Source organism: Lutjanus erythropterus, chromosome 23, assembly GCF_056507025.1.
Source record: "Lutjanus erythropterus isolate fLutEry1 chromosome 23, fLutEry1.hap2, whole genome shotgun sequence".
Taxonomy (NCBI): Eukaryota; Metazoa; Chordata; class Actinopteri; order Lutjaniformes; family Lutjanidae; genus Lutjanus; species Lutjanus erythropterus.
Window position 1 is genome coordinate 3,978,137 of NC_139339.1, and position 26,725 is coordinate 4,004,861.

The 26,725-nt window shown below is 39.9% G+C and overlaps 2 protein-coding genes across 3 annotated transcripts in view; one reads left to right on the top strand and one right to left on the bottom strand.

Moving 5' to 3' along the window:
- Nucleotides 1-13,631, top strand: part of LOC146305425 (serine/threonine-protein kinase 26-like) — a 28,762-nt gene extending 15,131 nt beyond the window's left edge. The window contains exons 2-12 of one of the 2 annotated variants that reach the window (XM_084712241.1): nt 1,680-1,748; nt 2,515-2,676; nt 2,909-2,965; nt 3,769-3,877; nt 4,596-4,753; nt 9,658-9,843; nt 10,729-10,871; nt 11,019-11,115; nt 11,280-11,342; nt 12,212-12,348; nt 12,504-13,631. In XM_084712241.1, the coding sequence (XP_084568367.1) occupies nt 1,680-1,748; nt 2,515-2,676; nt 2,909-2,965; nt 3,769-3,877; nt 4,596-4,753; nt 9,658-9,843; nt 10,729-10,871; nt 11,019-11,115; nt 11,280-11,342; nt 12,212-12,348; nt 12,504-12,519 (1,197 nt within the window). In that variant the 3' untranslated portion in view covers nt 12,520-13,631. The remainder of the gene's footprint in view (nt 1-1,679; nt 1,749-2,514; nt 2,677-2,908; nt 2,966-3,768; nt 3,878-4,595; nt 4,754-9,657; nt 9,844-10,728; nt 10,872-11,018; nt 11,116-11,279; nt 11,343-12,211; nt 12,349-12,503) is intronic. The other variant, XM_084712242.1, reaches the window with a different exon arrangement.
- A 2,236-nt stretch (nt 13,632-15,867) lies between these two features.
- Nucleotides 15,868-25,049, bottom strand: LOC146305426 (FERM domain-containing protein 7). The gene is made up of 12 exons (XM_084712377.1): nt 24,763-25,049; nt 20,329-20,433; nt 20,210-20,252; nt 19,826-19,904; nt 19,542-19,639; nt 19,279-19,393; nt 19,041-19,188; nt 18,401-18,496; nt 18,148-18,311; nt 17,620-17,688; nt 17,244-17,319; nt 15,868-17,100 (listed from the first exon to the last, which is right to left on the bottom strand). The coding sequence occupies exons 1-12, from the start codon at nt 24,889-24,891 to the stop codon at nt 15,871-15,873; spliced, it is 2,352 nt and encodes a 783-aa protein (XP_084568503.1). The 5' UTR covers nt 24,892-25,049; the 3' UTR covers nt 15,868-15,870.
- Between the last annotated feature and the right edge of the window lie 1,676 nt (nt 25,050-26,725).

The following is a 26,725-nucleotide window of genomic DNA, read 5'->3' on the forward strand; positions in this document are numbered from 1 at the left end:
TGAAAACTTTGAATAAGAAGAAGCAGCCATCATGTTGTGGGCTGCGTGTTCACGTTCCTCAGAGGAAGAACCTTTTTGATGTCAGCGATCCTCTGACTTTTCCTCTGGCGCCACCTTCAGGACGAAGTAAAATCTGAAAATATTAAATTTAAACCCTTGAGGTTTTTCTTTGGAGATGCCACAAACATGAGCCTCCTGCGCAGCTTTAATGTGACCTGTTATTGTTTTAAAAGCGGAAAACAGTAAAATTCACATTTATGAACTCGTCTGACGTTTATTCCCGTAAACTCGCTGCCTTTTGAGTTTAACAACCGCAGCAGAAACACAGAGCGTAGAGTTAGGAAATGAATGTAAGTCAGTGGAAAGTCCTCAGAGATAAGTGTGGTGTGTGTGTGTGTGTGTGTGTGTGTGTGTGTGTGTGTGGTCTGGCAGCTGTGTGTGTTCAGTTCCTGTTATCTTTAACTGTCATGCTTGCTTCCTTCTGTGTTTTTATGGTTTTTTGAGTGTGTGTGTGTGTGTGTGTGTGTGTGTGTGTGTGGCTCTGTGGTGTCAACATGACTGTCGTGTTGCAAAGCCTCGCTGTGTGAGGAAATAAGAGTCAAAGTTGCAGGAATTATGATGGAAACTCTGCTCAAAGCTTCAGAACTTTTATTGTACTTTTCTGGACTTCTGTGATACTTTGAGAGATTTTGCAACTAAAACCTTTAACCTTAAAATGAATACTTATAAAACTTGTAATGATTCCCTGCACTCAAAAATGTGTTTTAGTTATTCTTATTTCCCCTGACATGTCTGCACAGATACAGGTCAGAAAGTTTGTCACTAGAGACGTGCTTTCACATTTTTCTGCTGAATTCAAACTTAATGGTATTTTTTGGTACCTGTACTGTACTTTTCTGAGTAGATTTTCAAGTCTGTACTTTTGTTTGTACTTGAGTATTCTTTACACTACAATCTACTTAGTTGCTTTAAAATCCTAATTTATTACGGAGTACAATTTTAATTAATATCCAAAACTTTCATCTGGTTATCTCATCGAGATGAAATGAAAACAATGATTTACAGATGAAAAACAAAATAAAATGCTGCATTTAACCAATTAAAAATGCACAAAATTTGCAACTCTTGTGTGTACTTTTACCTGTAATTGAGTATTTTAGCAGTGTTACAGTACAGTAGATTTTCACTACTCTTTCCACTGCTGGTTCTATGTTATATTTATTATTTGGCACAGAACAAACATCAAAGAACCCTGGTACCTCCACCACAGAGTGAGAGAGTCTGTGGCAGACACCAGGCTAATGCTAACGCTAGCCTCTTTGACTGCTCAACCTAGTGTGAGCAGGTGTGGTGGGCGGAGCTTGAGGTCAGATTCAGGACTTCTGAATGAGGAAGAGAGAGCAGATGTGCTTCCTGCCCCCATTCAGAGATTTTTTTTTTACTTTTATGTGAGAAAATATGTTAATTATAATATTAATCACAGCAGATTATGTTTAGATAAATTTAAATGTGTCTGGATGCTACATTATGTTATACTCACTACATACATGTATATAGTTTTCTAACTATGTTGAATACAGTTTTATGTATTTTTTTTTTAAATACAGTAATTATCGTGTGAATATAATCTTTTCTCTTCTTCCTCCTCTTCCTCCTCTTCCTCCTCTTCCTCCTCTCAGAGTAGTCAGATCGATCCGGAGGAGCTGTTCACCAAATTGGATCGGATCGGAAAGGGATCATTTGGAGAGGTGTGTCTTAAGTTTTCAGGTTTCATTTTTGTTTTTTAAACCAGGTCATTTGTTAGTGTACCTACTGTATTTGTTAGTGATGTAACAATATGTTGAATATTACAATATTACATTAGAAAAAAAGTATCCATACAGTGACATTACATACATATTACGTAGTTATTTATTTAAATTTTTAACAAACAGACTGCTAATGGCTGCTGCCTTGTTTTTGTTTTGCACTTGTTTGTACATAATTCATTACCAAAGAAAATTCTGACCAATTTTTTGCACATGCTTAAGTCGTATCTGGCTACTTTTATTTTTATTTTATTAAAAAATGAAATCAGACTTGGTGTAAGTTGAAAGGAAAAATAGTTCACCTCAGATTTATTATTACACAATAAAGGACATTTTTCAAGTCTTAATTTTTCTAATATTGTTATAAATATTGTATCGTGGACTTTTTGTCGTGGTATTATCGTTACATCCCTAATATTTATTGAGCCATTTATCTTTTCTGTTTTTATCCTCTTTTTTCCACCATTTAATTCTTCATTATTTCCTTTTTTCTCTTGTTTTTTATCTCTTCTCATCATCGTTCCCTCCTTTTTATTATCTTTTTTATTTCTCTTTTGTTTTGTTTTCTCCGATCTTCTTTTGACCGTCTTTCATTGTCGCATGTTCTTCTTTTCTCTTGTTTCATTCCACTGATGCCCTCCTCCTCCTCTTCCTCCTCTTCCTCCTCTTCTTCCTCCTCCTCCTCCTCCTCTTCCTCCTCCTGCAGGTGTTTAAAGGAATCGATAATCGCACTCAGAGCGTCGTTGCCATTAAGACCATCGACCTGGAGGAGGCCGAGGACGAGATCGAAGACATCCAGCAGGAGATCACAGTTCTCAGTCAGTGCGACAGTCCGTACATCACCAAATACTACGGCTCCTATCTGAAGGTGAGACACAATCTGATGTGATACAAATATATCATCGGTATACACTGAAATTAATTTTGCATCCTTGTGCAACTCAACTTCAAGAGATTTCACACAATTTAAACATACAGAACATGTATATATAATAAATATCCAGGTTTTTAAAGGCTAAATAAAACATAATTTGATGAAGTCTCTATTAAATACATTTGCATTTTCTGTCAGTTTACAAAATGAATTCTGTCTCCTTCAGGGCAGTAAACTATGGATCATCATGGAGTATCTTGGTGGAGGTTCAGCACTCGACTTGGTGAGTATTTAAGTAGTTTTTGGTTTTTGGATTTATCGATCTTAAGTCGGTAAAATAAATGGAAAAGAGATCCTTAACGACATGAGAAAGTTTTGGTATTTATTGAGAATATATGGGCCAAGAGTTCGAGCTAAAAATAATTGATTCAAACTTTATTTTAATTGCAAGCTGAGTACAAAAAAATAAAATAAAAGCTATACAAAGATACACCTATGAGAATCTTACTAAAAAGCAATAAAAGCCACAATAAAACCTTAAAAATAAATTAAAACGAGTCAAAATTAAAATGTATAAATCAACTAAAATGAACATCTGAAAAAGTTTTTCTGAAAATTGTAACTTCAGAAAATTCAGATGCTTGCCACTGCGCCACCCTCCGAATGAGTTTCCTCCCTTCAAGTCTGAATAATTTTGTATTCAACTAATTTTCTCTCGTGTCTGTCTGCTTTTTATTTGTAATAATTCCAATTTGTGTCCAAATAAATCCACGACAAATTGAAAAATCTAAACTTTACCAAAAGAATTTGGACCGTATTATTTGCTGAGGAGGAATGAAGACATTCTTGGGGAAAAATAATTTGAAATAGACGTGAATAAAATGTTGAGTTTGTTTGATTTAACAAACATACATGTGATCCAGTTGAATATGTGGTTATATAATTTCTGTGTCGAGTCTTGTCCTGAGAGAAACTGAACAGGGTGTGTTTGAGTTCCTGTGTACAGCCTGCGGCATGTCAGCGAGTGTTTTATACCTGTGTCATCACTTGACACGTGTGTGTGTGTGTGTGTGTGTGTGTGTGCAGCTGCGGGCGGGTCCGTTCGATGAGTCTCAGATCGCCACCATGCTGAAGGAGATCCTGAAGGGGCTCGACTACCTTCACTCTGAGAAGAAGATCCACAGAGACATCAAAGGTACGGACGGGAGCGAACGCCTCGCTCAAAACATCAGCAGTCAGGTTACGATGTCCTGGGTCAAGCTCCAAAAACACTACACTTCCCATAATGCAAATCCAACACACCTCTCATTAGAACTTCTTCTTAGGACTTCTGTGTCTCCAAGCCAAGACTCAGACTTAACAAAACTCCTTCAGAGCAACAGAAGCTCCTGTACCAGGAATCCGAAACTTTTATGATCACAAGATTTTGGAGCTGCAGCTATTAATGAGACTTTTTTAATGGATATGGCATCCTTAGCTAGCCAGAGGAAATTCAAGGCTAGCCACGGGCAAAATTTAGGGGAAAAACAGCCGAGTTGTTGCTGTAGGCTGTGACACCTCAATTTTCCCAGGAGACTCCTGTTTTTCTTTGCACTCTGCCCTTTTTTCTCCTGATTTATGACACATTTTCACGCCTTTTTTCCCCTTGGGAAAACCTAAAATTAATATATACTCAGAAAAATATTAGTAAAATATTAATTCAAGTTCAAGATGACGTCCTCATATGTCGTGTTTTGTCCACAAAGATATTCAGTTTACTGTCAGAGAAAAGTAAAGAAACATTTGTGGAGCTGCAATCAGAGAATTTGGACTAAAAAAAAAAAAGAGTCCAGAGTGACTGATCAGTTATCAAAATAGTTGCTAAGTAATTTAATAGCCAATAGCTAATAATGATGATGATGTTTTCTCTGTAGCTGCCAACGTGCTGCTGTCGGAGCACGGTCAGGTGAAGCTCGCCGACTTCGGGGTGGCCGGTCAGCTGACGGACACGCAGATCAAGAGGGAAACCTTCGTGGGAACGCCGTTCTGGATGGCCCCCGAGGTCATCCAGCAGTCCGCCTACGACTCCAAGGTAAAGACACCTGCTTATATCGCTGCACCGCAGACCGTCAGACCTTCGTCGTCCACAGTCATCCTCTCAGAGGCACAGGAAACTCAGATTTGCAGCCGTTTTGGTGTTAATTGTGTTGCTGGTTCTACAAATTAGCTCCTACAAATGTCATTGTTCTCTGAACCCCCTCCAGCAAACGCAGATTATCCCGTCAGAGCTCAGCAACTGCAGCAGGTTTTTCAGGTTGTTTCTTATTTTACTGCCTTTTTGTTTGCTTTAAAACATCCTGCTGAATATAGTTTTTACACCAAAATTAGCACATGTTGCATACGCAGGTTTTAGGGCTGAATAATTAATCCAAATCGCAATTTGGCCTCTTGCAATTTTCAAATTACAGGAGGGACCAAAAACCCATTTTTAATTAAATACGCCTCAAACATGCAGTTTTGACGTTTTAAAGGGATAGTTTGAATTATTTGAAGTGTGTGTGAGGTGCTTGTCCACAGTCAGTGTTTTAGCTACAGTAGATGGAGGTTGAAACACCCCTAGTTTGGACAGTGTCAGCAACAAGACATATATTAGCCACCAAAAAAAAGTCTATATTTAGAATATTTTCGCCGCTTTACTTTTCTGTCTGACAGCCTTTTCTGGTGGGAAACCAACGTTTATGGACCAAATATTGCTCTGTTTAAACCAACCAAACTCCACAGGCAAAATCAGTAGTTCTACCTTGCAGAACACAGGGGTTGTTGGTCTGCTGCCTTGATCTTTTGGTTTGTTTGTGTTATTTTGTGACTTTGGTAAATCCAAAGCCTCGTTTTAAAACACCGAAGTTGCACAATAACACCAACAAACTAACAGGTTGTGGCAGCAGTAGACCAGCAGCTTCTGTGTTCTGCAAAATAAAATCACTGTTTTCATCTCTGGAGTTTGGTTGGTTTGGAAAGAGCGATATCTGTCTGCTGTATCTGGGATTTCCTGTAAAAATATGCTAAATATAGGGTCCACTTTTGCCCAGTGAATGTGCATATTTTGAAAAGTATTCATCGCAGTAAGAGAAGCCATAAATTTCCGCAACAGGAGGGACTTTGTTTACAATAAGATGGAGAAAAAAAATCAGCATATAAATCAGTATCTGCAAAAAGTCAGCGTTCAGCACAAACAAACTTTCCATATGTCGGCTGAATGTTGCTCTGCAGTATTTTCAGTCCTGGCTGTTAGACGCTCATCTGGTTTAAATATACAGTTTACAGCTGCGGGATTCCTCTGTTGTTTCTAAACTGTGTAACATGTTTGCTTATCGCCGTGGCAACATGAGCCACGTGGATTGTGTTGTTGTGTCTGGCCTTGAGCTCGTTTGCATCTTTTCCACATCGTTCCTGGTTTTATTTGCATCCAATAGAAACTCCTGTCCTGTTGTCTGGTCTCCAGGGAGAAAAGTCTGATTTTTTTTCAAGTTTTTAAATGATTTTTATTTATTTTTATTTTGAAGGGGATTCCCTCGTCATGCAACTGTCTCAAAATAAATGCCACTGTGATAAACACAATACAAACACTCGCGTATTCAGAGCTGCACCTGCTGCTACCAAACACACAGATAAAAGTAAAAAGCTTGGTTTAAATAACAAAGTCAACAAATGTGCTTTATGAAATTACATAATGAGGTGACGTAAGTGTGTTTGTTTCGATGCATGTCTGAGGAAGGTGTGTGTGTGTTTTGGAATTAAGGTAAATCCATTAGGGTGTGTTTAATTTGTCTCTTAATGTGGTTTGAGTGAATGTGTGTGAGTGGGCTCGCCAGATTTGTGCGTATTTTAAAGGGGATATTATTTATATTGTGTGTGTAATCTTTAGTGTGGGTCACTGTAAGAAAGATGTAAGAAAGCAAGAAACATGAAAATGAATGAAACATCTCGAAGAAAGTCTATTTTCACCAGAATCCTTATAATTTATCCTTTTGTTGTTGTGCTTGTAGCTCCTGCTCTCCTGCAAGGTCTTTTTATTTTCATGACTAATTTATGTACTGATCACGTTGTTGCCAGACAGACTTTTCTGACCAGAAACTGCTGTTTTATGAGCTAAATATCGCTCTCTCCAAACCAACCAAACTCCACTGGCGAAATCAGTAATTTTACCTTGCAGAAAAAAAGATGTTGCTGGTTTACTGCTGCCTTGACCGGTTTGTTTTATTGTGTGGCTTCTGTGTTTTAAAATGTTAGTTGGGATTCACCAAAGTCACACGATCACACAAAGAAAGGAACAGATTGAGGCAGTGATAGACCAGAAACTCTGTGAGGTAAAATTACTGATTTTATCTGTGGAGTTTGGTTGGTTTGGAGAGGATGATATTTGGCTTATTTAATGTTGGCTTAAAGTGGTGAACATATTCTATTCATGTTCCTGCTGAAGCTGCCCATGCCCTTGCTTAGCCTCCTACACCGGTACTCCTGCTGTTTCTGCAAACTGCAGATGTGTTGACTGCCATCTGCTGTAGGTGATTCAAACAGCCACACTTCAAATAACCCGAACTGTCCCTTTAAAGTGATGTATTAGTCCACTGAACAGCCAAAGGAAAAGTAACATCTTGTCATTATGAAATGGTTAAATTCAAAACGTATACAAATAGTTACCAGACATTAAAGTGATGTATTAGTCTGACAAAGGACAACCTCATGATGATGTGCAGAAGTTCTGCTTTTATTTTGTAGTAGCTGAAATTTAATAAAAGCAGCTTTTTTTTTCTTTTTCTTTTTTCTAACTTCTGGAAGTTTCAGTCTTCTAAAAAGGAAGGAAGACAAAGTCTGACTTGTTGAAATACCAAAGACAGTTTGCAGACACCACAGACAATTACGTAAACATCAGACGTAACCTGAGCTGTGAGAGACGACCATTGTGATGAAAAGTGTGTGTGTGTGTGTGTGTGTGTGTGTGTGTGTGTGTGTGTGTGTGTATGTGTGTGTGTGTGTGTGTGTGTGTGTTTGTGTGTGTGTGTGTGTGTGTGTGTGTGTGTGTGTGTGTGTGTGTGTGTGTTTGACGCCTGATCTCACAGCACGTGTGGCTCCTAGTCACAAATTGTCATGTTCAGCGGGGACCATGTGGACTTAACCGGCAGTTATTTTGACTCTAAAGCTGCTATAATCAATATTTATTCATAGTAACAATTGATCCTTCATGTTTCCTGTACTTGGATGTGCTATGTGCTATGCTAGCTGTTGCCGGGAGACCTGTAAGTTAGCTAATGTAAGGAAAACACTAACTAGCTAGCTAATCTACATTAATCAGTAGCAAGCTAAGTACATCTAATAGCCAGTGTTATCACTAATTATCACTAATGGTAACATCAGCTGCCTGCTCTGTTTGCAGGTTAACGTCTGTGCATGTGTGGTGTGCTTGATCAAAATAATGCCAGTTCCACTGGTTTAGATGTTAAACTCAGTTTAAACTAACCATAAACGCTTGAATCCTTGTAGTAACACAAACCGTGACACAGCCGTACCCAGAACAACAAACCACAGACATGTAACCATCGCAAATCGGATAATTTGCTGCTATTTGGGTGTGTGATGTTTGGACGCAGCATGAGTCTCCATCACAGAGTTTTTTGTAGGACACACACAAGCTGTCATTAAAACATGTGTCTGTGTGTGTGTCGTGTCCTGCTACAGGCCGCCATATGTTCAGTGTGTAACAGTAACGGAGTCGGCAGAGTTAACAGTCAAAGAGTGACCGAGCATCCTGTTGTAATGTGACCCTGAGCAGCTCTGCTACAACTGTACTCTGTGTGTGTGTGTGTGTGTGTGTGTGTATGTGTATGTGTTTGTGTACTCTGTGTGTGTGTGTGTGTTTGTGATAACGTCTGCTCCTTACCTGAGCTGCCACATGGTCATTGGAGCAAGTTGAAACGATGTGACATTCAACCTGTGTGCATGTGTAACTTCTGTGTGTGTGTGTGTGTGTGTGTGTGTGTGTGTGTGTGTGTGTGTGTGTGTGCGTGTTTACATAAGTGTGTGTTGTTGCCCAGGTTGACATATGGTTGGTGGGAGTCACAGCCGTCAGGCAAACAAAAAGTCAGCCTCACATCTCTGATCCAAACCACCTGACTGTGTGCGTCCTCTGATCCCGACACGAAACGAGCTCTTAGAATAAAGACGACATTAAAACGATCAGTATATTTACAGAAATTAATCAACTGCTTTGATAATCTGTTAATTATTTAAGGTATTTATCGGCAAAAATGTCAAAATGTGCTGGTTCCTGTTGCTGATTTCTCTGTTTCATATGAATGTAAGCTGAATATTTTGGGGTTTTGGTCTGGTACGTGAACAAAACAAGCAATCTGAAGATTTCTCATTGCATTTTTTTTATACATTTACATTTTATAGATCAAACAATCAACTGATTTATTGCAAAAATTCATGCATACATGTAAAGTTTTGTTATTTTGACAGGAGAAGAGTAGCCAGAATCCCAACATTGACAGACTCAAGTTTTTATAACAGTGCTCACAGTTATTTATTTATTTTAATTATGGTAAACAGACATCTCAATACTGATCAAATTCTATTTAATTTTGGTTTATATCACTACATACAGCTCTTCTTAACATTAAATCTGGATTTACTCATTTTAAACTCTGATGAGAACTTATCTTAGATTAAATGAAGTTTTGTTGGTGCAGTCTGATGGATTGTAGCGTTGAAAATGGAGCAATCTGTGCCTTTTAGCCTAATTTTGTTTCATGCATATTTTAAGTAACTGTGTGCTGCTGAACTGATTCTACAGGAAAAATGCTTCAGGGTCGGCAGTCTGTTTTTTTTAATAGTCTGTATCCGGAGCACTGACTCGTTTTCAGTCCAAAGACGACGAGTTTGGTCTCTGACCGTCTGCAGTAACAGATGTTGTTCTGACTGCGTTCGTCCCTCCAGGCCGATATCTGGTCGCTGGGCATCACGGCGATCGAGCTCGCCAAGGGAGAACCTCCGAACTCTGAAATGCATCCGATGCGAGTGCTGTTCCACATCCCCAAGTCTTCCCCTCCGACGCTGGAAGGAGATTTCTCCAAGAGCTTCAAAGAGTTCACTGAGGCCTGCCTCAACAAGGAACCTTCTTTTGTAAGACACACACAGACACACAAAACACATAAGATCTAGATTTAGTGTAATGAACCTTTTCACCTTTTTACAATTACATATTTCCCCTTTTTCCCTTCTTCTCTGTTTTTGCTGCTGGAGGAGTTTGTTTGGAACCACAGGACTAAATTATCTGCAGTAAAACGCTGCTCACACATTGATGGATTAGTATTACAAATTATATATAATAAAGTGTCACTCACAGGAGTCGTCTCCCTGCAGAAACAGTACTTTTACTTTTGATGTTTAAGTACAATTTGCAGATAATACCTCTGTACTTGCAGTTAGGATTTTCAATGCAGAACTTTGGTATTTTCAGTCTAGTTTTTCATGTGTACATTAATTATTCAGGGAACAAAATGAATTGTTTATTTAAAATAATCAGGTCTTCTCAGGGGTTGCAGTTGTTATTAGTGATACTGAGGTGAAAGATCAATAAATAAAAGAGATCACCGGCTACCTAAAGCTCGCCATCATGCAGGAAGTATTAGGAAAGGGATGTTGAAGCTGAAAATACAGATTTTATACACAACTGATTTGTTTAACTTGTTCCTTTTTCCATTTTTCGCTGTTAATGATCCTGTTAAATACGTATTAAACTAAATGATAGTGCAGTTTTTAGTATTAGCAGGTTTGAGTCAAATGAAAGTCATTCATTTAAAGCCAGCTTCTCTTCACTGTGTGAGACTCTAGTTACATTTTGCTGCCACCTGGTGGACAAACAGCTCCTCTTCACTCTCACTCCTTTATTCTCTCTCCTTCTTATGAACGACTCTTAAATAACAAAATGTTCTAAATAAATAACAAATTATTCTAAATAAATTAAAAGTGTTCTAGTAAATAAAAAAGGTTGCGTCTCTCCTGCAGCGTCCCACAGCCAAGGAGCTCCTCAAACACAAGTTCATCGTCAAACACTGTAAGAAGACGTCCTACCTCAGCGAGCTGATCGACAGGTACAGGAGGTGGAAGGAGGAGGGACACAGCGACAGCAGCTCCGAAGACTCGGACAGGTAATCTGATTACTTCTGTTGCTGCAAAAACTTTTCTCTTATTTTGTCGGTAAAGATCTGACATGTTTTATCTCCAGTTTACACGGGAAACATTTTTTTATGTCTCTGAATGAATAATGAGTTGTTTTATGTGTTTGTGTGTTTCAGTGAGTCCAGTAATAAAGAGAACAACGAGTCTCCTGAGTGGAACTTCACCACCGTCAGGAAGAAGAAGACAGAGGGCAGGAAGGTTCTCAACGGAACGGTCAGTACAACGTCCCTGTGTGAAAATCTATACACATGCATGCAGGAGGAGAAACGCTAATAACACCGTCAGTTTAACAGAAAAGAGAAAAAACACTAAAATTAAACACTCGTTTTGTTTTTTTCTGCTTTTCATCTTCACCCTCCTCCTCTTCCTCTGTGCAGGGTCAGGATCAGCTGAGTAAATCTGCCAGTCTGACTACGGTCATCTCGCCTGTCTTCACTGAGGTGAGTCTCCATGCTGAGCTAAGACATGACTGTCAGCGTATTTACCAAAATGACAAACTAATTCCTTAAAGGATTAAAAATTAGGTGGTAGGATTTTAGAAATGGTGAGATCGAGAATCCACAGTTTTTCAGCCGGAGCCTGAGATCAACTCCAGAAACACTTTAAACTCTCTCACTTTAAAGATTCCCGGCCCGCCCTTTCTTTGCATATGACCTTTTAGGTTCATTGTTTATGGTCGTAAATCAAATCTAAACTCTTCCAAAATGCAGCTGAAGTGAGAACTTTTAGGAACTCCTCATGCTTCTACTTCTCCCTGACGTCAACGTGACGGTTAACACACATGAATAAAGGTCTGTGTATTTATAGTATAATTTATTATGTCACACAGTGGCTGCTGTGCTCTTTGAATGTATGAGTATAATTAAAACAGTTAAACGGGTAAAACCTGAGCCTGTTCTGGGTCTCGTCAATTAAAAAAAAAGAAAAAAAAAAAAGGACTTGGCGTGTTTGTGAGAAATGAGAAATGTTTGACCTTCCACTTAGTGAAAGATGTATAACTTTTCTTTTATCTTGTTTCCTACTTTAGTTGTATTTTTATCACTTGCTCTGTTGCTGTTTTTATTTATAACTCTTGAGCAAATGTTAAAATTTCCCTTCGTGGGATCAATAAAGTTTATCTTAGCCACATAAAAAAGTATATATTAATTTAACTGTGAAAATATGTTTTCTGCAGTTTTTAAATGCATGTCTGAAGATGTTTAGATGTCTTTAGATGTTGCTAACTTTCCCCACAATGCCAAGGAAAAACACACTGAGACGGCTTTACTGCAAAAACAGTAACTTCTTCTTCTTCTTCTCTTTTTTGTAGTTGAAGCAGCAGCACAAGGAGCACTCTGAGCAGCGATTGGCCATCGAGGAGCTGGAACGCAACATCCGATTGGCTGAAGAGGTCTGTCCAGGCATCACGGACAGGATGGTCACACACATCATTGCCAGGTACCAGAAGTACGTTCATCATTTTCTAAATCTGACATCTGTGTTTGTTTTCTTACTTATTTTCTTGGCTTTTTTTAAATTTTTTGTTATTCCTCATATCTTTGTCTCCCTCTGTCGGATCATTTGTTTACCAAACGTCTCGCCGTCTCTCTTTTCTGTCTCAGATTTACGACCAACTGAAGGACAAACGGATCAAAACAGGAAGTACCTTCATGTGAAGAGAGACTGTGTCTCCGTACGGTGACGCTGCTGGAGGATCGGAAACTGAGGAGATTTGCTGTGCGATGTCTCCTCGCTGTACACACACACACACACACACACACACACACACACACGCACTACTAATGTAATATATACACTATATATTTTATATATTCACTGCTGCTGGTTGAAGGCCTTTTTTCCCCCCGACTTTGATTCAAAACACAGCTGGATTTAGTTGAAAATCCAATCTAATTTGTCAGTTAGATTTGTGGTTTTCAGTTCCCTTTTTTGGGTCGTGAACTTCTCCTTTAGTCCTTAACTTTTATAAACAAACGCATTCAGTCAGATTTAATTCAAACTTAAGTTTAAAACTTCCTAAATTACCATCATGTGCCTTAATTATTTATGCTATTTTTCTAAACGTAGACGTCACTTCAGTACGGAGACGTCATGTTTTTGTTAAACACAGAAAGATGCACAGAAGAAGAGGGTTCTCGTCCATCAGCAGTGGTATGTTTTGTGTCATGACTTGCCTTGACTTTGTAGATGTCTATATGTTTGTTGAGTAGCACTTGAGACAGATTATATGCCAATATTACATATTTTTGTTGTCTTCAGTAATGCTTTAAATTACAGCTCCCTGATCCCCGAAGTCAGTCAAGGTCAGATCTGCCCGTCGAAGTCTTAACACACGAAATCTTTCAGTTTTCAGGGTTAAATTTTGTAATTTTAGCTCTTATTTTGCAGCAGTGTAGATTATAAATGCTGTTAAATATGTTATTCATCACTGGAACAATGCTGAGAGGTGAAGATGCTGGATCCTCGGCTTTAATGACAGATTCGTGGTAATTATTTTGAACATTCAAGGTGAAAAAAATACCCCAAAATAAAACACACTTGAGAAATCTGGGGAAATTCTCATTTCTAAGTTTTCCCAAAGTTAAAGACAAACTAGACTCCAGCCTCGCCGCTAGTAGCTTGCTAACCAGTAAGCTAGCTGGCTAACTTGTTGTAGCTCTTTCAAAAATAACCAGCTAAATTTCAAGAAAGGAAACTTTGAAATCTGAAACTTCAGCTTTATTTGTATCGTCATCACTTTGAACGTTCAAGGTGGGAAAAAATACCAAACTAACTGTTGTAGCTGTTTAGTAACTCGGGAAAAGAAACTGAATCCTCAGCTTATTCATATTATTTTGAAACCCTACCCTAAAATTAAACACACTTAAATAATCTAAGAAAAAACTTTATTTTAAAGTTTGCCCAGTCAGAAACCTGGTAAAAACAAACCAAAGAACCCAGAACCCTTTCTGACAATTTTGCGGGAACTATCACACTTTAAGTCCTGCTAACAAGTAAGCTAGCTAGCTAGCTAACTTATAGATGTTTTTAAAGTAACTGGCCAAATTTCAGGAGAAGAAACTTTTAAAAATATACATCCTCAGGTTTATAATTGGTAATTATTTTGGTCATTCAGATCTACATACCTTCGCCTCCCCAGAGTTTTTTTTGGAGCTAGCAGACTTTAGCCCAGCTAAATGCTTGCTAACAGGTAAGGTAGCTTACTTGCTAATAGTTATTGTAGCTGTTTTAAAAGTAACTACCTAAATTTAACTATTAAATATGTCTAAAATCATCACGTTTATTAAAGTATTGCTAGCTAAGCTAAGGTTATAACCTCAATGTTTTAAGTGGCTGAATAAGATCAGTAAAATTACTTGTAACATAAACAGTAGCGTTAGCATTGCACAACTGTCAGAATTAGCGGCCTATTAATGGCGGAAATGGAGAAATCTTGACTTGGTTTGGAAGTTACTCCACTGCTGGTTAAGTTTTTATTCTGGAAATCATTTTCTGGGATACGTGTAGCTCAAAAAGTGTCTGTGTGGAACAAGATGTAAATGAAACAAATTAAAAACTAAGACACAGCTGCATAAATGTCTTCCACTTGCTCATGAAAAGACATTGTCCATTTTTTTCAGTATGCATCAGAGTTTGGGAAAATATTGTTGAGGACTGTCTTGACATAATGCCTGGTGTGTACAGACATCGTAAAGTCTTTCTCAAGAGCGTGAAGGGGGCTGTAATCAAAAGTATTACTGAAAGTTTGTACCAAAGACACTATAAAACTTGGTCATTGTATATTTTTGTCTTTTTATATATCATAAGGGATATGACAATGCTTGTTCTGGGGGGAAATGTAAAATGAAAGATGTAAGATTTTTCAGAAATGTACCCTTTTTTTTTTTTTTTTTTTTTGTTTTGTAGCGGGACTTAGAGTTTTATGAATAAATATTTAAGTTTGATTGAGAGCCATCTTGTGTTTCAACTGTTTCTTTCTTTACTTTAATTTATTTTTTTGAAGAAAAAATCCTGAGAGAGGCACAGGATTGTGGTAAATTAGAGCACATACTAGACAAATTAAATTTTTTTAGGTCTTGTTGCGATGTATTCATTTTTCCACAGTTATTTTCTTTGTGTAATCTTTTATTGACAAATGCAGATGCATTATATAAACAGGCAAACAAAAAAAAAAAATGTCGCTCACATTTTTCTACAGAATTCACAAGAACCGTTCATAGAAAATACCAAATGCATACCCAGTTACATCACCCATAAAGTAATCCAAAAACGTTTCCAAACCTGCAGACTTTATATTAAAGTCTTAACAGTTTTCTCTGCTGCCCCACCTCTCCTGGTATTAGTGAAGCTGCTGTATTCAGAGATTTGGTGAGTACAATGTAATGCAGGTATATTAGGGCCACTGTATATTTAATAAAAACAACAGAAAAAAAATCATCTGTGGAGCAGGGAAGGTGGTAATATTCTGAGAAAGAGTTTTCAATCCTAAAGTTCTAAATTTACAAGAAAGAAAAGTTGTTGGATTTTTTTTCTGGTTAATTTACCACTTCAATATCAGAACTCTCATTGAAATGAATGGGCGCCATCACTGCATTCACCATCTAATTCTTATGGTCACACTGCTAGCGTCATAAATGGTATTTCTCGTTAGCTTAGCAACAGTTGCTACCTTTGATGGTCAGCTAAGAAGGGAACATCAATGTAACTTTACAGATATGAATAATCTTCAAAATTTTGCGAGCTTGTACCCTTAACATGGCTGTTAAAGAAGCTGAGGTTTTTGCTAAAACAAGGCAAAAACAGTACATTTCATCTGCCAGTACACCTAAAAAACAACACACTTCTCGTACGTATGAAGCCGCCACGTTTATTACAGATGTCTTGTTTTATCTCCAGTCTGTGGTCGATGTTTTTTTTTTGAGTGTGATCACATGATGAACCTTTGCACTTGTTTCCATGTGTTTTTATCTACAGCGTGACTTCAGTGATCTTTGCTGCACCTTTAGTCTCGTGTCCGTCTGTCTTTTCTTTCTTCTCGTCTTCACCTTTCAACTCCTTTTTTGCTTTCTCCTTTGCTGCTCCCTCCTCCTGCTCCTCCTCCTCCTCCTCCTCCCCCTCCTCCTCCTCCTCGTCCAGTTGGAGGCTCCCGGAGGAAAACCTCATCCTGGCTAGTCCAGCGGGTCGTCCCATTTTCCCCAGCGGGGGTGGTGGGCAGTAATATGGATAGAAAACCTCAGGGTCCGAGTCGCTGTAGCTTCCCGTGGCGCCTCCGATCATGCAGAGCGAGGTGGGTCGATCGGGCAGAGGGGAGGAGTTTAGTGGGAGGTAGGTGGGTCTGGAGGGGCGTGTCAGGTGGGGGTAGTAACCTAGGGGTCGGAACTCGGAGGCAGGGTTAGAACTCCTTGAGAGGTGAAACTTGACATCTGGTTGGCTAGCCACTCGGCGAGGCAGCCCTGGGAGGAAGTTGGAGTCATCGCTGTAATGCCCCGCCTCCGTATGTCCAACGCCCAGGAGCCTCGCTCCATTACTTCCTGGTTGATAAACCCTCGCCAATCCCAGCCCGCCTGATCCAGAGGGACGGAGGTTCCTTCTGATTGGTGAAAGAGATGGCGAATCATGGCTGAGTGGATAGAAATTTGGCCGTGACAAGCCATCCATCGTCACATAATCCCTCCTCCTCGCCTGCGGGAAACGCTCCAGTGAGGAAACGGCGACATAGTCCGTCAAGTACGGGTGTCGGCTGAGAGGCGACGCACCAGCTAATGGGAACGTTGGGAGGATGGGGTGATACTGGTAGGCAGGACTGTTTGGGTAGAGAAGAACCAGCTGCTGAGCGGCGTCCGGGTGTGGCTGGGGATTGGGCCGACGCCGTGACCGGTTGCCGTAGATGCCGGCCAGCCTTTGGGCTTGGCGCTGCGCCCCAATCCGTGCCCCCCTCATGTCCTCCATCACAGATGTGGAGGCAGATCTCATCTTGGGTGTGGGGCTTAACTGGTGCAGAGACGGAGAGAGGGGAGTGACTTGTGAGAGGGGGCGGGTCCTCTGGGTGACCTCGACGGATGATTGGCTGCGTTTAGCCCCTCCTCCTCCACCAAGCTCGATGTCGTCTACATCTCGAAGATGTGGGTCCAACTCATCCTGACTGCGGACCGCCAAGGCATGACCGGACCGAGGGAACGGGTGGGAGTGTTCGTACAGCTGACGAGGTAAACGACCAAAGAAACTATCAGAATTGTTGGCCATTAATTTTCTTTCGACTAATCAATTCATGCACTGATTCTTGCAGTTCTACCAAAGATTCAGTTTACTAAATGTATAACTGGTAAAACTCTGTTTATTACCTGTTTGGAGACGTCTGTGAGGAGATCAGGAGAAGAGCGACACTGTCTGGGATCGTAGTCTGACTGACAGTACGTCCTGGATGAAGACAAGAGGACAAAAAGAAAAGGTGATACCGATGATAAAAAATGACATGTCTTATCATTAGTTCCAAATGTTTCTTTAATATAAGATTATTTCTTGTCATCTGGTGCTTTGACCCTGAACTTAACCAAGGCAGAAACTCAATTAACACCAGTTTGATCCCTGATTAAATTAAATATTTAGCATCCTGTAGGAGTTCGATGGATCAGCGCTCTGTCAGCACCCTTATCAGTGATGTCTTCTTCATTTTGAAGGTTAAATATCAGTGTTCTCTTTGTCAAAACGTGCTCTCACCTCTCAAAGTGCGAAGGCTTCTTCTCCCCTGATCCCATACACTCCAGCAGCTGTTTCTGCGTCCGACCGCTGCCACACAAAATAACACGTTACATATAGACAGATAACACTGAACAGTACAAAGTCCTCATGATCATCATCTTGAAAAATACATGCAAAGCTTTGTCCAAAATAAGATGATAATACTAATATCTAATACCTAAGTCAAGCTAAAACAATCATCAGTAAAAAAAAAAAAAAAAAAACACTTCAGGAGAAAGCAATGGTAAAAAGATGTGTCTTAAAATTTCATTTGAGAGTTTCAAGAGGTTTTGAGTTTCCAAAAATGGTGAAAAAACATCAGCTGAAGATGCAACATCAATAGTCGTACAATGAAAACCCAAATTTCACAAAAATTAGACCAGGAGACACAGAGAATTAAAATAAGTCTGAGTGCACCTTTATATCACAGCAGTGTGTGTGTGTGTGTGTGTGTGTGTGTGTGTGTGTGTGTGTGTGTGTGTGTGTGTGTGTGTGTGTGTGTGTTACCTGTATCTGAAGCTGGAGCCCTTACAGGACAGCAGTGTTTTGTGCATTGACTTCGGTTCCTCTGCCAGTCTGAAGAAGGCGTGGTACTCTACGCAGGTCTTCCAGAAGGACTTGCACACGTCTCGACTGGCCATGGAGAACTCTAAGGTGTCCTTACAGGACGGCTGGACGGACACACAATCACGCAACACACGCGCACATGTAAATACTGAACAAATGCAGTCACGAGAATTAATCCAGGTCAGGTTCTCACCCCAACTTTGTCGTGCAGTTTGATGAGGAAATGTTTGCGCTTGAAGCTCAGCTTGCGGATCTTCGCCCAGCTGAATGTGTTGATTTTGGTGTTTCCCTAAAGAGCGAAAAGGAAAAGTATCCGTTCATTGTGTTTGTCCTTCTGGCCTGGGAACCAGACGAAGCTGCAAGTTCATGTTTCATTTGTTTTGATGGTCTGGTCCACCCTTCCATTATAACAGATTTCCAGCCGTTCCAGATGTGGTCGGACCAAACCACAGCTGTTTATCTACTCAGTGGGTTTGATACGACGACCACGCAGCAAAAAAAAGAAGCCAAGGCGCTACCAAAGTCTTTAGGATTCTTCCTCTACATATCCTTCAATCTCAGTGTCTGTACCAAATTAACCCTTCATAAGTCCCGCCCCCTCCACTCCATGTGCCAATGACTGGTGTGCAAACTTGGTGCCTCAGCCAATTTTTTCTTTTCCTGTTTCCTGTACTTGGATATGCTACATGCTAGGCTCATCTATGATGAGAAGAAGATGGTTAAAAGATGTTGCTGAAAGACCAGTAACAGAAACATTTAGTCACATTGATTTATTGCGGCTTAATCCTGAAGTATGTGGCATAACTGTCTGCGTGTGTCCATCAAGCACATACCTGAAAGACGAGCACTCCAGAGTGCGTGACAGCCAGGTTGATCCTCATTCCCTCGCCGTCGTGGGCGGGATGAGGCCTGATGCCGTACATGTCCAGCTTCCTCGCCACCTCCAGCAGGTGGACGTCAGAGTCTGCTGGAGACGCACCTCTGCAGAGACACACAGAGAGAAGAAGGACTGATGTGTCTGGTGTGGAAAATCTTCCACACAGCTGCCTCAGCCTCAGTTTGTGTTCGTACCTGTGTTTCTTGTGAAACTTGATGATCTTGTGGTCCAGGTATTCCTGGTTGGGAACGTACTGCTTCATCTCTAAATGGTGACAGTCCAGCTCCTCGTCATAGTCCCCTAGCTCTGCTGCAACACACACACACACACACACACACACAAACACACACACACACACACACACACACACACACACGCACGTAACAACATGTCCGGTAAAACAGCATGTTAGTAAACCAACTCCGTCCAGCAGATTTGAACAGTGGGCTGCACTTACACTGCAGTATGTGAGAGACCAGCAGGGCGGCGCTGTTGTCATGACAGGTCAGACTGCCGTTGGACAAGTCCTGCTTTATCTGTAAGGCAAAAAGATACCTACACACACACACACACACACACACACACACACACACACACACACACACACACACACACACACACGATAAGAACATCTTTGATTTATTGAGTGCATGTGTTAAAAGGTAAATGTTATAAGAAGAAAATAGACATCTAGTCAAGGGAAGAAAACATGGTAACACTTTCTATAATGAACACTGTTACCTGGTCAGGCCTCTCTTAAGTTGTCCAGGATCTGGTGGGAAAAACTTAACTATAAACCTGAAGAAAAGGTCGTTGTTGTCTGACAGAAAAGAAATAAAGAAAGGGTAAATGTAACAGCTGCAGAAAAAGCCAGAAAAAAGATGCACTGAGATAAAGGTGTAACACGCCTGCACAGAGAGGGAAACCCTGTGTTTCCTTATTTTCTCATTATTCTGCTGAGCGTGGGATGTTTTACAAACCCGAAACCGTTGGTATTTGACGTCCCGAAAATGTGACTCAATGTTGAAATATCGTTCTGGTGCGTTTACAAACAGTACAGAGTCTGGTCTTATTGTTCCACTGTTTCTTGTGTTAAAGTGAAAGGAGGATTTTTCTGTGACTTACATTTAATCTGTTTGGCGAGCGGCTTCAGCAGCTCTAACCACACCTGCAACACAAACACGTTTTACAGCAAAGAAATATAAATATTCTCGCGTTTGTTTCTGTGTGTTCGATGTTCTTACGTAGTTGCCGTTGTGGTGCCTGAACTCCAGTCCAAAGTACTCCTTCTCCAGCAGCTTGAGGTGACCACACACTTTGTTGAAGAAGTCGCCACCTAAAACCTTTTGCTGTGAAAAAAGAGAGAAAATTAAAGCTGGAATTACAGAGCGAGAGGGATAATTGGGTTTTTTAATTGAGACGCTTTTAAAGCTGAAGTCCAGGGAGACTCAGGGGACCACAGACTATGTGGTTCAATTTCTCTGTTAAGAACTTTGGATAATGAGAGACACTATAATAACACTGTTTTCAATGTGAAATGAAAATGAACGGGATGATTAACAGGATTGATTCCTTAGGTTTATGACATCATATACCCAGTCGGGCCCAATTGTTTTTTTGAGGCTGCCCTTGATCACAGACGTTTCAAAGCAAGAAATTCCCTGTCCTTTGCCATGTCAAGCATTTTTTACAGTATGAAGATCCAGTAAAGCGCAGGAGGGATGTGCACAATAACCTTTACGTCTCATCTTTCCTTCCTCCTCTAACAGCTTCATCTCTCCTCCTTTCGCCTCCTTCATCTCTCTCCATCTCTTTCTATCCCTCTTCTTCTCTCCTCTCTGTAATTACCGAGACGTTATTTGTTCATTGTTCCCTCACTGCAGCGACACAAGGGTTTTTTTTTAGTGTTTGCTGTCTGCTAGCCGGTGTTTAGCACCCCGTCGGGGGTCACTGGGCGTCCCTCATTAACTTGTCATGAGGGAGAGAGAGGAAGAGGAGGGACGGAGCAGCTGCGACCGATTATAAAGAGAACACAGACCTAACTGATGATTACTGCAAACAAACGGCTGCACCCACAACAGCAGAGCAACGCTTAGTTCCAATAGAGCAGAATAGAGTGAAATTGAGTGGAATGCAACTTTACCGGCTGGAGATTCATCTGTGGAACAACAACAATGAAATGCAACCATCCTTTCAAACTAAACTGAGCTGTGAAGTGATTTTTCCTTCATCTGTTTAATGCCAAGTAAGGTAGTGTAGCATCTCAGTCTCTTTTAGGTTTGAGAGTGAATTGAATCTGCATTAGACCTCTAGTTTTACAGTGTAAACTGGCAGTAAGAACAGATAACATTGTAGACTTGTTGCTGCATGTTTTGCAGGCTGAGTGAGATGCATCATCGCATCACTTTGCTTCTGCATCAGCCCACATCCTCGTCCTCAGCCCTTCACAGAACAAATTCAGATGTAGTGGTGTCTAACAAGTTTTTCTGGAGGTAAAGTTACTGCAGCTAGTAAGCTAGTGTCAGTTAGCTGGACATGCTAACGTTTGCAGCTCATGTTACAGCAGATGAAGAGTTTTTGAGAGACTACAACAAAGACGTCACCGTCTGTGATTGGATGATTGGACAGTTGCTGTTTGGAGGTGGGACTTAGCGAAGGGTCCGTTAAATCACTGAAGGTTGAAGCTGAGCAGCCGGAGGACTTCAGAGGGGAAAACAGAAAATATTCTCTCCGTGAAATATGATCCAGTTGAGTGTTGGTACAGCGAGGACCCCAGAAACCCTGCAGTCTGCTCCAGTGAACGGACGTATCGTCCTCCAGCTGTCATAAAAAAGCACTTTATTTGAAGCAAATTTAGTAACGCCCCGAGCGCGGGATGAGTCATCAACTGATTTTAATCATTTTCCAGAAAAAGACGAACTCTGAAAATACCTACAAAATAACTTTTTGTCATTACTGGGTCAGACTGTGGTTTATAGGTGACATAAACGGAAATACATACGTGATAAAAAGAACACGTAAAAACATTGATTATGATTTCATGGGAGCTCTGACAACTTTAAGTCTCCTGAACTACACTAGAAACAGTAACGAGTACTGGGAATATTTCCATAAAATAGAACTGAGAACACATTTCACTCTGAGTCCATCCACCATTCATTCATCCATCCATCTTTTCTTGTCCTCCACATCTTGTCTGATCATTAATTGGGGTTTTGCCTTGAAGGCTTGAAGATTGGACACACACACACACACACACACACACACACACACCCACACACACACACACACACACACACACACACACGCAGAGTACTTGAAACCTATTTTTATAATTTTACTGTGTTTGTTCTGTCACACACACTTTTATTACCTCGTCTGTTTACCAGATACACTATATTTATCTCAGGGTGGCAGAGTTTATTTTTGCCCTCATCCATCCATCCATTCATCCTATTTTCTTTCTCTCTTTTATCGTTTCTTCCTTCATCTCTCTCCTCCTCCTCCTCCTCCTCCTCCTCCTCTTGTAAAGATGCTACTAATGTCCCGGAGGCCGCTGGGAAACTGACAGAGAAAGCATGGGCGTGGAAAATGGGGCTACTTTGCTAACACAATACTGCAAGCCACACACACACGCACAGACACACACACACACACACACACACACACACACACACACACAGTCAAAGTCTCCTCTTTTAGATTGTGTTACTGCCTCGCAGGCGACGTCACCATGTTGAAAACGCAGGCCGCCGCTCTGCTTTTCAGAACACATGACAGTTCATAGACAGCAGAGAGTCTCACATCCAGATGTTGACACATCACACACAGATGTTTGACAGCTTGGAAACATCTGCTAATGTCTGGAATTTTAAGAGGACAAGATATTCTCATTTTTTTTTTCAGATCAATTCAATGTATTTTAAGAAAATTAAGAACTTAAACAGTTTACTTTTACTCCTCTGTTGTTGCTAGGCAGCTAAATAGGAGCGGCCATAATAACCTGAACACCTGTCCTGTATAATTTATTATAATACAGAACAAAAACCCTTCTAAACACATTATATGGTTTAAGGAGGCATTAATTAAAGTCTTTCTGTAGTCCTGTCGTGTTGGAGTCAGGGTTTCCAAGGTTTGAAAAGTGCTTTGATTTTAGATAAAGTGCTCAAAACCACTTGAAATTATAACTGCATTACTTTCATATTATTATTAGTATTATTATTATTATGACTTGGGATCCCTGCCAGTACACTGTTTAATTTTTTCCAGCCATGTTATTTCTAACTGCTGAAAATTAAACCTGTTAAACCTTAAAATTGTTTCTCATTCATAATAGCGTCATTTAAGAGTGTGTTGTTTTTCTTTTCAGGTTCTTTCTGCCTCCTTTTTATTGGACAGTGGGACAAAGTTGGATGACGTGTCAGAGGCCCACAGCTTCAAACCAAACACACAGTATAAAATATTTTATATATTGGAAGAGGGAGGCAGGCCTCCAAAGAGTTCCAAGGGAGGAAAAATATATATATATTTACTACACTTCCTGTCTAAAGGAGATCACATAGAACAGACTAAATATGTGTGATCTGGTTAAAGAGAGTTCAGAGATGCAGCGGTTTTGTGGAATTTTTTCCCAGAGTCAGACAGAAACTGATAACTGCCAGTCTTAAGCCGTGCAACAGATCAAACAGCATAATCAGGATCCACAGACATCCAGGAATTGAGCAAGCAAGTAAACTAAGAGGCTGAAATCAGTGATTTTATCTCACAGAGCAGAGGAGCTGTTAATTTACTGCTGCCTCGATCTGTTAGTTAGTTTGTGTTATTGAACAGACTGTGGCTCATAAAACTGCAGTTTTCTGTTAGAAACGCCTGTCTGACCACGAGGCAAAGATGTGAAACTCTGACTCTGTCCATGGCGGTGCATCGATTAGCTTCCTCCACCGGTGCTCCTGCTGCCTCTCCAAACCACGAGTGTGTCGACAACCACACTCATGGTTTTATTAAATTTATTAAATTAAATTAATCGCCAACTATTTTGATAATCGATTAATCAGTTTGAGTATTTTTTTTATGAAAAAAAAAGTCAAAATTCTCCAATTTTAGCTTCATAAATGTGAATATTTTCTGATTTCTTTACTCCTCTGACAGTAAATTGAATATCTTTGAGTTGTGGAGAAAACCAGATATTTGAGGACGTCATCTTGGACTTCAACTATTTTATTAATCGTGAAAATAATCGACTGATTAACCGACTTTGAAAATAATCGTTATTTGCAGCCCTAAACATATCTAGTAACTCATGTTGTCATTTAAATGTAATGTAGTATAAGTATTAAGTAGCTCAATGGATATACTCAAGTAAAGTACAGTAGCTACTAGCTACTAGTTACTTGAGTAAACTTAGTTACATTCCAACACTAGTGCTGAGTATCTTATGTGCTGTAATATTGGTTATTTCAGTAGAAATATTGTCCCAGAATTTATAAATCCTGTATTCAGTCTGAGTATAATTTGCAAAAATAGTTTTTCTTTCTTTTTTAGTAGAGAGAGACTTTAAAAATAGAACAAAAAGGAGGAAAAAATGATCTAAAAAGAGATGAGAATGGGGAGAAAATCCATAAAAAAAAAACACCATAAACTACATATAAACTGTTTTTTTCAGTGTTTGATAAACTCACCTCCACCTCGAACGTGCGCTCGCTGTCATCCAGGAAGATCACGCGCAGCCGGAGCTTCGTCTCCTTGGAGACCCGGGACTTGGTGGTGAGACTCCCGAGTCTCCGAGTCCTCCGGTGGTGGTCCCCCATCTGTCTCAGTGTCTGTCTCTCTCAAATACAGCAGCCGCAGTCCTCCATAACGTCCTCCATCCTCACTGTAAATCCAGCAGCGCGACGGCTTCACGCGCTCCTCATCATCATCACCACCATCACCACTATCATCATCATCTTCATCTTCAGCATCCTCTTCCTCATCCTCTCCGCTCCTCCGAGGACCCGTGGCTGCCGCTGGAGCGCGCGCTCTCCGGATGTGTGATGGCAGCTGACGTTGTTTCCACAGACTGACCTCTGATACAGCTTCTACATAACATGTACTGAAGTACTGAGTCCTCCTGTATTCAACATTACACAAAATGTATTTAAAATACCAAAAGTAATCTATGTCAATATTATATCGCAGAATAACCCCTGATGTGACAAGTAAAATAAATAAATAAGAAGTAAATACATAAGTAAGTAGCAAATAAGTAAATAATACACTCATAGTATGTTACAATTAAAAATATCCTAAATTCATGGTCTGTCATAATGTAGAAAACTGAGATTAAAAAGACAAATATATTTATGTTTAAGCAACATTTATAAAAATTGGTTTAAAATAGTTTTAAACAATTTAAATTTGTAATATTTATGTTTAATATTTAGTTAAAATGTTTAAAATGATAAAGCTGTTTATTTTACATTGTTTACTTTACTTTTTATTTAACTTTAGTTGTAACGGTGTCACCTGTGATCTACAGCGTGGTCTGGATCTGATCCTCTGAGATCGATTGCTTTGGTCTCAAACTGCGCACCTGGCGGGAAATCGCGACGCTCAATGGAGGAAGACGGTGTCACTGTTTCTCCACGTTTTTCAGGTATGTTGTGGATTTTAAACGGAGTTAATGTGTCTGTAGTAACTTGCTAACACGTTGAGAGTGTTGAGAGATGTTTAGGGTGACATTTTGAATAAGATAGAGTTAAGTTTTGTCAACAGTCGTGAGGTGTGTTTGTGTGAGAGCGACCCCTGCTTGATAATGGAATAATCCGCAGTTTGGTACAGTGCAGCCGCCATCTTGAACCAAACGTGAATTCGTATTTTCACATTTAAATTTCGCACTGTTATCTTTAAAATATACTTACTGCACTTTAGAGAGTTCTGAGAGCGTTAACTGAGCTCAAACTGCTTTTTGGTTGACCGCTAAATGAGAGAAAAATGCATACGTTTAGTTTTTATGTACTTTTTGAACAACATATACGCCAATGCTGATATATACTGATTTAACTATCATAGGCCAATCAGCTTGACTCTGTACTGTGAATATTATGGTAAGTTGTAATGTTTCATCAACAAATTGTATTTTTGAGAAAAATATTTAGAGTAAAATTCTCACCAAGGACAGGATTATTATTCAACACAATATGAAAGATCTTTGTAGTAGCTTTAATTGTCCAGTTTTTACAGAGTAAAACCTTCCCTGATAGGATGTTATAACTAATGAATGAATTATTAAATAAATACATTTAAATATATATAAAAAAAAACATTTGCAAAAAGGGAGGCATTTACAGCAGAACCAAACACTCAGCTCTGTTGTAGCTGGTTGGTGTGTTTATTTTCAGTAGTGGAAAGTACATTTACTCAAGCAGTGTACTTCGAGGTACTACTTTACTTTACTTTACTTTACTTAGTCTTTGGCATTTATGTGACTAGTTAATTTGCAAATGAAAGACTCTGCAGAGCTACACAGGTGTGTGTAATTACCCCGGCTGATTAGACCTGCAGTCAAGTGTAAAGTGGGAGGTTTATACTGGGAGCTGAAGAACAGCGCTAATTAAACGTCAGTGTAAACACCTGTATATGTGTGTGTGTGTGTGTGTGTGT